The sequence below is a fragment of the Eucalyptus grandis genome, chromosome 9 (genome assembly GCF_016545825.1).
Source record: "Eucalyptus grandis isolate ANBG69807.140 chromosome 9, ASM1654582v1, whole genome shotgun sequence".
NCBI classification, from domain to species: Eukaryota; Viridiplantae; Streptophyta; class Magnoliopsida; order Myrtales; family Myrtaceae; genus Eucalyptus; species Eucalyptus grandis.
The window spans coordinates 8,125,321-8,136,198 of record NC_052620.1 but is presented as its reverse complement, the minus strand read 5'-3'; the positions used below and the strand labels follow the sequence as shown (position 1 = coordinate 8,136,198).

Sequence of the window (10,878 nt, the reverse complement as noted above, 5' to 3'; positions counted from 1 at the left end):
CGCACAATACTTTCACTCTGTCGGTGAAAATAGATAGGCATACCAAAATGACGTTAACGAATATCGACGATCTCCAAAACGATCCGAATATTAGACGATTGGAGACGCGAACCTCTCAAGACGAAACGCGGAAAAAATGGGTGTCGGACACTCTCATTCTAGGTTAGTCAATTCTGGAGACATGCACCGCTACCACTGCTATGAAATTATGGTTCCTCCTTTCTTCATGACGACAGAAATTGCTATTGAAGTTTCAAGTGATAACGAACTTGTGTTCATTATTTTCCAATATTGCATTCTTTTCGGTTAGTTACAAAGAAACAAAGAGTTCTCTTGCTTTTGACCTAATGCAAAATGACGAATGGCCAAAATTTTTAGTCTAGATTGACTAAGAAGTCATGTCACATCCTACACTATAGTCAATTGTGAGCCCATAAATCACATCTCTTACCATTCAGAGAATTTTACATATGAGATACAGATAATATAAACCAAGTCCATCTGGACCATTTAACAACGTTGTGAGATCCACATGATTAAAGATTCAAGTAAGTGGTCTACATGATCTATATATATCATGCAGTACTCTTGCACGCTTCTCAATTTGCTGCAATGGCATGTCATCAGATTCACCACCAACACATGAACATTGGAGAACAGCAAGATTTTCCTCCTTTGGAACAGAGAAAACTTTGATATTTGAAACATATGTCCGTTTATTAAGTTGGATTTTGAGTGATAGTCATAATAACGAGCAACATAGGCAAGGGCAACTCTTAAAAAGGAAGAAATAAGAACGTTGTTGATCCGAAAACTGGAAACTTTGCGAAAAAAACAGCGAACCATAGGCGTTGATCAACTACAGCAGCTTTAATCCTTAGGCTTTAGAAATTTTTGCTGAAAAGGAAATTAAGACGGCTTCGGCATCGTCCAATGTTTATTTTCATGGCTCATTGCCAACATAAGATATTTTCTAGCCCCCCCAAGTTCCATATCAAAGAGAAACAGCTCATAAAGCATTCATACTCATCTCAAATGGTCTCTATTTGAAGATCCTTTTTCCTAAAGACAAATACCCACTTTCACTTACACAGCATCAATCTTGAGAGCAAAAGGGAAGGAAAACAAAGGGAATACATCAAATCTGAAACCGCTGCCTCCGCGTCATGACTCCACGCATTTTTTTTTTTTTTTGTGGGTTCTCGAACATGACTCAAGCATTTCAGGGTTCCATCTCTTCATGCGAAAAGGTACTTTGAACATATGATGTCTTGATAATTTAACGGGTCTTGCAAGGTATGACTTGGAAATTTTGAGTCACTTTTAGGGTGGCCAGCGATAAGAGAAAAGGACTTTAAAAAATGTAAAGACCTCCTTTCTTTTTGGTCAATAAAGAAAATAATATGTTCCTCAAGGGACGTGTTTCTTTTGGCCATTATAAATGGAAGTTCTCGGGTACCTGCTTAAACAACAATGGCATCTTACTTCTACACTAGCTTTGTCCCTACACTCTTGTGTGCACTCTTTGTCATTCAAACCTTGGAATTCAGTCATTCCAAAGCCTTAACAAATGTAAGCTGCATTGATGCTGAGAGGGAGGCTCTTTTGAAGTTCAAGCAGGATCTCATTGATCCTTCAAGACGTCTAGGGTCGTGGACTGGTGAGAGTTGTTGTGAGTGGGAAGGAGTCGAATGCAACGAGAAGACCGGTCATGTCTCAAAGCTCGATCTTCGTAATCCCTTTGATGATGGTCGAGAGAGTTGCAGCCTGGGAGGTAAGATACATCCTGCTCTAAATAAGCTGAAGTATTTGAAGTATCTAGACCTCAGTTACAACAATTTCACAACCCATAAAACCCAGAAGTCCTTGACTTCTCTTCATAAGATGGAGTATCTCAACCTCTCATATGCAGGCTATGGACATATTTCCAATCAACTTAGTAACCTTTCTAGCTTAAGGTACTTAGATCTTAGTGGGTGGCTTTGGTGGGGGCCCTCTTTAAGAACAAAGAACCTCCTTTGGCTATCAACATTTTCTAACTTGAAATACTTGGACCTGTCTTATGTCCCCCTTCTCAACCCTAATGAATGGTTACGTCCTATAAACATGCTTTCCTCCTTGGAGTTCTTAATATTGAAGGGATGCAATTTGGAAGATGCTTCTACCTCTTTGCCTGTCAATCTTACTTCTCTTAGATTCCTTGATTTGAGTCAAAACTCCATGAATTCATCGATTCCTCCTTGGTTTCAAAACTTCAGTAGACTCGAACATCTTGATTTAAGTGATAATGATCTCCAAGGCATATTCCCCACTGTCATCCTTGAAAATAGTCAATGGCTTGGATTCCTTGATGTCTCTTTGAATAGGATGGAAGGTGAACTTTTAAAAAACTCAAGCATTTTTTGCAATATGCAAGTACTCAAATTGAGTTCTAACAAGTTTAGTGGGAGGATTTTCGAAACCAGAGATGGTGCTTTGAATTGTGGACGAAGTAACCTAAAGATAGTTGATATTAATGACAATAGTTTTACTGGTCACCTTCCCCATCAATTTGGGATTTTCAAAGATCTCAAATTCCTTGATCTTTCACGAAACTCGATTTCTGGTCCTATTTCAGCTACAATTGACCAGTTGTCATCTCTGAGAATGTTGAACCTCTCTTTTAACAAATTGAGTGGGAACATTCCGGAAAGTATTGGGCGAATATCCAATCTAGAGGTGATGGATATTGGCAATAATCAATTGGATGGAATTGTCAACGACATTCACTTTGCAAATCTCACCTATTTGACTGTGTTGAAGATTCATTTGAACAGACTTGTCATAAATTTTAGTGCATCTTGGGTTCCTCCTTTCCAAATTGAAGAGATTCTCATGTCAAGTTGCAAAGTGGGACCAAAATTCCCAAACTGGCTTCAAACGCAGAAAAAAGTTTGGGCATTAGACATGTCAAATGCTAGCATCTCAGATGAAGTTCCTCTTTGGCTATCTGATGTTCTATTTAGCATCAAACACTTGGATCTCTCGGGCAATATGCTCAGAGGCAACATTTCCCGAATTATTGGGAAAAAGATGCCACTATTAACACAAGTGTCACTTTCTGGAAATAACCTTAGTGGTGAAATTCCAAATTCATTATGCATGTCAGATGATTTGTCTTTTTTGGATCTCTCTAAGAACCACCTTTTTGGGAGGATTCCGCGTTGTTGGAGGAAGTCGCAAGCTTTTTTGGAATGGATTTCATTGGGAAACAACAAGTTAAATGGTCATATTCCAAGGTCGCTTTGCCATTTGGAGCAATTAAAAGTACTAGGCCTACATGAAAATGTCTTGAATGGAATGCTTCCAAAATGTTTACTAAAGCTTGATTTGGTAATCCTTGATCTCAGTGACAATCGATTCAACGGTAGAATACCTCTATCCGGTAAACTTGCATCATTTGAGATAATTGATCTTGGGGGAAATTACTTCACCGGTGACATTCCTTTGCAGCTATGTCATCTTGCTAATCTCCAGTACTTAAGCCTAAAGCATAACAACCTTTCTGGAGGCATTCCTCGTTGTTTCAACAACTTCTCGCGAATGTGGACGAATTCTACTTTATATTTTAGATCCACGGGGGGGTTGCCCATTATGTTTAATACAAAAGGAACAAGCAGAGAGCTCACCAGCACACTTCCGTATTTATTTTCTATCGACCTCTCAAGCAACACATTAGATGGACAAATACCGGAAGGGTTGACAAGGCTTGCTAGACTTCAGAATTTGAACCTCTCTCAAAATATGTTGGTTGGAAAAATCCCTTCAGATATTGGCAACTTGAAAGATTTAGAATCACTTGATTTATCCAATAACAAGCTATCGGGTGAAATTCCTCATAGCATATCCAATTTAGACTTTCTTAGTCATTTGAATCTTTCCTATAACAATTTATCTGGTCCTATTCCATTTGGCAATCAACTAAGCACTCTGGATGATCAATCTATTTATTGCGGCAATGATAGACTTTGCGGACCTCCTCTTTTGAAAGTATGTCTTAAGGATGAGCTTAGTGTATTGGGCAAACGTGATGATCACAGTTCAAGCGATGATGTGTCTAATGAAGGTAACTCCTTTATTGGTTGGTTTTACTTTGGATTGGGACAAGGTTTTGCGGTGGCATTTATGGGATTTTGCAGCATATTACATTTCAAACAATCTTGGAGGATCTCGTATTTCCGGGTTGTGGATAAGATTATCGAAAAATTGTCAATTGCTAGATGATTGCCATGCTTTGATTCAAGAAAGCTTTTCAATTCCAGCTACGCAAAGAAGTGGTTATTTAGTAAGTAAAATCTCTCTCTCTCTCTCCCTCCATATTTTCTTTTCCTCAGACTCATTAATTTTATTGAGAGATGTTGCTAAATAATTCTAGTATTTACTCTCACATTTGTGAGTCGCAGGTGACACTTCCCTGCTTGAAAGTATAGATTGGTTTACCCAATTCTGGACACATGCCTCACTGCAACTGCTATCAAGCAGATTGTTCCTTTCTTCATGTGGAAGATTGCTATGAAGCTTCAAGTAATAAAGAAGTTGTGCTCATCATTCTTCAACGTTTCTCACTTGCTTCCATTTGGATACTTGAAATCTCTTGCTTTTGTACTGTAAAATAAGACATGTATGTGTTTAATGTAAAAAAAGTTGACTATATGAGCCAAATTTGGACCTGTTTTCCTGGGGTAGAAATTACTTTGTTTCATGCTGATAGCATGTGAAAAGGATCAATCACTATCAGACACGTTAGCAACAAAATTTTGGCCGGCAATTTCTTTAGTCAATAACATGTTGGTAAGTTACCAACACTTTTATGAAAGAATAAACAATTACTGGATTGTGTTGAATTGCCAACTATTTCAACGATTTATCAACATTTGCAAATTGTTATAGAAAATTACCAACCCTTATTTGCATAAATTACCAACACTGATAAACAGAGTCATCATCCACAATGCTCAAATGATTGCCAGAATAGGGTTCGATAAACTATCCAATGAGAGATCAAACGACTTAGAAAATCTAAATTGGATATGCTAGAAGGATTTCACTTGAAAGCTGATGTCAATGCTGTTTGGTTAGACTTAGGGCCCGTTTGGTTCGGCTTTGAGGAAATGCCCTTGAGAGAATGCAAATACCTTTGAGGTAAATGGGTTTTCCGAAATGCTAGACTATTTGGTAAATTATAACTAAAAAGTGCTTTAGGGAAATGCAAGACTGTTTGATAAACATATATTTGAAAAGCCCTTTAGTGTAACAAAATTAAGTTTTTTTAGTTTTAGTATTTTTAAAATTGCAAAAAGAAACAACGACTATATAACATTTTACATTTTCATGTTGAGAGTAATGTAAAAGATATATATTAGTAAATTTATTTAAAAAATATATTAAAAGAATTTGATTATAGATTAGATGTAAAACTCAACTTTTGGCCTAGGGTTCTTTTAGGTTTGTTTTTAACTTTGAATACTTTTTTTTTTAATTATTGTAGTATTAATCATTTTCGTTAATTAATGATCATTCTAGTGTATTGATAAAAGTTGGGCTATTGATTGTCAAAAGATAAAAATGACAAAAAAAATAAGGCGAACCCAACATTTGCAAAAAGTTTTTATTATTATTTTAAATATAAAAATAAAATCCGATGAAACTACGTTGGCCCTATTTGGTTCAAAGATTCCCAAGGAACTTTCAACCCCGAAAGCCCATTGGAAAAAAAAAAAACTTAGGTGTTTGGTTCAGCATTTGGATGTGTCATTGGCCAAATGTTTGGCTTTGAAATGCTTGAAAGCCCAAAGCGATGGGGACTGCTTTGGGCTTTCAGCATTTTGAAATGTAAGTCCACCTCTACTATTCTGTTGACTTCTTTTTCTTCCTTTTTTTTTTTTAAAAACCGATCATCTTCCCCACACCCCAACCGCCGTTGATTGGCGTTACGTTAGGATTACTGGGATTCCGTAGCAATTTTACAGTTTACTAGGTCTTGGAAGGTCTTTTACTTAAATGGATGCATCGAAAAGTTGTTGATCTCAAGAATAATTACCATGCTTTTGTTTAAGAAAATATTTTGATTTTGACTATGCAAACAGGAGCTTATTTAGTAAGTAAAAATTTCTCCCACAGAAAAATATTGTTGATGAAAAAATTATTGATCACTTGATTTTCACATAACTTGTTGGTGACTTACTAACATTTTGTATGAAGTTACCAACTTTTCAACAATTTGCATACTACCAACTTTTACTTTACTTTCTTGCCAATGTTGAGAATTTACCAACTCTTAAATTAATTTACTAATTTTTATTTGCCAAACTTACCAACTTTTTCAGATTAAATAACCAATATGTGGGTTAATTAACTCTAATTTGAGTTACTTACTAACGTGTTTTAGTCTTTTTTGTTTTAATTTATTGTCTTTTTGTTATTGATTAATTATTAACTTTTATTTGTCTTTCTTGCAATGCCATAAATTTATAACTCTTATATGAATGTACCAATCTTCCTTTGTATATCTAACCAAGCTTTCTCCCATTAGGTTATAAACTAGCTTTGATTTAACAATTCCCATTTGAGCTACTTGTCAACGTTTATTTGATTTTTTGTCAAAATTTACTAACTTTTCTATTGAACTACAAGCTTTCATTTGCCTTACTTTTGACTTGTTAAATCCAATCGACTGGATCTATATTGCTAAAATACTTCCACATTTAATCAAATTTAAGAAAATTTGTTTCTTATGATTTTTTAAAATTATATTTCTAAAACACTTCCACACAATACAAATCTAATGGAAAGATTTTATACTTTCTTCTAAAAAAATTGATTTTGCAAATATTTTTATGTTTTTTTTTTCATTTTCCTTTCCTTTTATTTTTCTTCTACATCCGGCGAGGGCAGGTGGACCCTTGTCGTCCATTGGGTGAAGGTCATGCAATGGGGAGGGTCACATCCCTCCCTTGTGAACGGCTTGCCAGATTTTGTAAGAAAAAAAAAAAAAGAAAGAAATAAAAAAGAAAAAAATTATAAATATTCATAAAATATTTTTAAAAAATTTAAAATGACTTGATTATGATTCACTGAAGCTTGTAAGGCAACCCATTTAAGACCCATTAAGTTGTTAGGCAACCCATTTATAACCTATTTAAGTTTGTTTTTAAAAATTAAGGCAACTCATTTATGGCTGGCACCATTAAATATAAGTTAATATATGAGTTCTAGACTCATTTTGTGACATCCCGAATTTCACCCCGTCCCGAATATATGAAATGGGCATTTCGCCGGCGCACCTATGGTCCTTTTTCTTTGAGCTGATCACTCACGAGTTAACCAATCTATTGGGTGAAGTCGTTAAGGGATATAACCACGGTAAAATCTCTAAAAGCTACTCGATAGGTCGGATCGGACTAAAATCGTGTTCGATCAATTTTAACCATGAAATTGAATTCGATTTCGGAAATCGGACGTTCGAGCATATCACAATTCATTTATAGGATGTTGTCTTGTCTTTCAGAGTAATTTCGTTGAGTTCGAGATTTTACGGAAAACCGAGTCGGACGTTGCGGAAAAATAGCAAAAATTCGGATGGGCCAATTGGAAGTGAAATTTTGACTTGCAAGCCGAGCTATTTGACGAGAGGCACTTATAGAAATTCTACGGGCTTTTTCTTCGTTGAATTGGACGTTGAATTGAGAAATTTCGTGGAGGAATTGAGAAATTCCGAGCTTGGTTTTGGAGGCAACAATTTTGGGCTTGAAATAGATTTTTGTAGATTAATTTGCAAGATTTAATATTAGGGGACAATCTTGTGCACTTGTGGGGGCCATCTCATGATGAAATGGGATAAGCTTATTTGACTTTTGGTCCCCCTATCTTCAAGCTTCTCTCGGACGCCAAGCTCCCCCTTTACCTTCGTGGCTTCTCTTTTGCTTTCCTCTCTCCTCAGTTGGACGAACTGCTTCTGTTTCTCTTTATTTCCAGACTTCATCTTCTCCACCGAAATTCCCCCAGCCGTAGCCACGCACGTCCACCAGCGTCAACTCTCCTTCTCTGCCAGCGAAGTCCACCAAAAGAATTCCTCCGCTGACTCCATCTTACCGACCGAAGCAACTCCAGCTTCTGCCTCGCGTCTTCTTCGCCCACGCACCGTCCACCTCAGCGAGTCAAGCAGCACCGAAGCCTGCTCCACTTTCGTTTGTCCAGCCGAGTCAATGAAAACAGCAAGCTTCCCTTCGTTGACTCCTCCTGCCATCTACCGCACGTCACCCGCAACTCAGACGAAGCTGCTTCTTTGTCCGTGTCTTCAGCTCATGGATTTCGGCCAGCTCGAAGAAGCCAGCGAATCCAGCTTCGATCTTCTCCAGTCAACGTTCGGCTTCAGCGTCTTCGTCCATTAAGTCACGCGAACAGTAGCCCATCATCACTGAAGCAACCCAGCGAAGCTCATCCGCACGCCAGCATCTTCACGCAGGTCAGCCGCTCCATTCAGTCCACGTTCCCAGCGAAGCCGAAGCCCAGCAGTTTCCGTTTTCTTGTTCGTGGCCCAAGTCCAGCGAGCTCCAGTCCATTTGAAGTCCATGGGCCCAAGATCTCCATGGAATTTGGGCCCAGTTTGCAATTTACTCAGCCCATCTTCAAACTAGTAAAGCCCAAGTCTCCAAGTGCAGCCCATTAATTGAGTCTTCAGCCCAGTTCAGCGAGGCCCAATTCCAGCAAATCAATTGAAGCCCAGCCCAGCATTGTGAAGTCCACGAAGACAAGCCCAAGCCCAAGCCCATAAATTTCTGTGGGCTTGTATAGCCTTTGGGCCCGGCCTGAGCATCTGCCGACGCCGCCGAAATTTTGGGATTCGGCCGCCGTTGCGTTGTCATCGCGGTGTTCCAGTCTTCACTTTGCCAAGTGAATAATCTCACTAATCCTTGCTTAGTAGACTAATGATCTTAAGGATTGATTAGATTTAATTAAGTGTAATTAGGCGGTTAGATTAGCATGGATTAGCGATTATTAGTTAATTGCATTGCACATTAGTTAGGTGGTTAGCGTACTTAGCTAGAGAACTGCTTATACTATTTATTGAATGTATCTCGGGATTTTTCCCGATCCGATTTGGCTTCCAATTAGGCATTATGGGCCTAAATTGGATTTATCGTATTAGTTATTAATTTTCAAAATTAATTAATTAATTAATTATTTTTCGGAAATTAGGCGGGGATAGCCAATGACCGGAATTTCGTGCTGATTGTCATAGCGTAGTCCGTTTATTTAATTGAGCTTTAAATTGTATGGAATTGATTTAAATTGTGAATTTTAGGAATGTCCTTATTGAGTTGATTTGATTATTTGATTGAGAAATCGTTGGGCATTGGTTGTCGGTATTGAAAGTGAGTTGGTAAATCACCTGGAGAATGCACGTGGCTCGGTGAATTGGAGTGTCACTTGGGAAGGACACGTGGCTTGGTGATTGGATATGTCACATTGGCGAAAAGGTAGTCTTAGAGATTGAACGTGGCTCGGAGACTCGGTATGTCTTCCTGGAGAATGCACGTGGCTCAGTGACAGAGTATGACATTGTAAAAAGAGTCAAGTGGGACCATAAAGCCACTAGATCTTGAAAGGGTTGGGTGGGGCCATGCCCACCAGATCTTGAAAGAGTCGGGTGGGACCATAAAGCCACTAGATCTTGAGAGGATCGGGTGGGACCGTAAAGCCATTAAATCTTGGAAGGGTTGGGTGGGACCATAAAGCCACTAGATTTTGAAAGGGTTGGGTGGGACCATAAAGCCATTAGATCTTGAGAGGGTCAGGTGGGACCGTAAAGCCATTAAATCTTGGAAATGTCGGGTGGGACCATAAAGCCATTGAATTGTAAGAAGGTCAGGTGGGACCGTAAAGCCACTAAATCTAAGAAAGTTGCTTGGTGGGGCCGTGATTTCCACCTATAAATAAGTTGTGTCCTAAAGACCGTGATTCATATTTGGGAATTGAGTTGGAATAATGGAAATGACCGGAAGTGGTCTTGTTGATATGTAATCGACTAGGTCGATTGATCATTGCTTGATATGATGTTGTGAATTGATTGATTGAATGTAAATGAATGGTGAATGATCCGATTGACATGAAATTGACTAGGTCGATTGATTGAGATATCGATCTGTGATGTGATTGCTAGGGTGCCTATTGAATTGTGCTAATATGCAGATGGAATCTTAGTGGGGTAGAATTTGCTGAGACATAGTTTCATCCCGGTTGTGGGACATCATTTCAGGCCCATAGATGAGCCTGTGAAGAAGGAACCAGAAGAGGACGATGACCTAGTAAAAGATGAAGAGCTTGAAGGATGTGAGCTTAGTGAAAAAGAGTCAGAAGATGATCAGAATGATCCTGAGCACGACCTGGATGAGGATTGAGATCCCATCCTCTTTTGTGAACCTTGTGTTGTGTATATAGAGTGTGACTAGAATGTTATGAATAGTCTTGTGAATAGACTTTGAGTTATGCCATGTATAAATGTTTGGTTGTGGATTTCAATATGAAAAATATGGCCTTACTTTTCTATCTCATTGTATTATTGTCTGGGGATTTATAACTGCTTCCGCATGTGCTTAATAAATGAAAGGGTCGACGATATTTAGTCCTGAGATATCGCATTATAAAATCGACCAAGTAGAAGGATGTGTGCGTGCGCGAGGATCGGGGTGTGACACATTTTGCCACCTTTGTTAACAAATGAGCTATTTCATATTTGGTTTGGACTGGTTCGGACATCACTTGATCCATTCTAACATGGTTGGAGTTTATAGATGTACGGGTGTTCAACACAACTACTGTGCAGTGGCTAGCTTTATT

General features: G+C 38.3%; 1 protein-coding gene across 1 annotated transcript; it reads left to right on the top strand.

The window, feature by feature from the left end:
• Window positions 1–1,473: 1,473 nt before the first annotated feature.
• Window positions 1,474–10,439, top strand: LOC104420217 (receptor-like protein EIX2). The gene is made up of 2 exons (XM_039302318.1): window positions 1,474–1,958; window positions 10,298–10,439. Exons 1-2 carry the CDS (start codon window positions 1,474–1,476, stop codon window positions 10,437–10,439), a joined length of 627 nt encoding a protein of 208 aa, XP_039158252.1.
• The last annotated feature ends 439 nt before the right edge of the window (window positions 10,440–10,878 follow it).

What these genes read in the sequence shown, in the direction of transcription:
- LOC104420217 (XM_039302318.1), top strand. Translation starts at nt 1,474, where the DNA reads ATGGCATCTTACTTCTACACTAGCTTTGTCCCTACACTCTTGTGTGCA. An exon ending in AGTAACCTTTCTAGCTTAAG is followed by an intron (nt 1,959 to 10,297) that starts GTACTTAGATCT and finishes ACATCATTTCAG; the next exon opens with GCCCATAGATGAGCCTGTGA.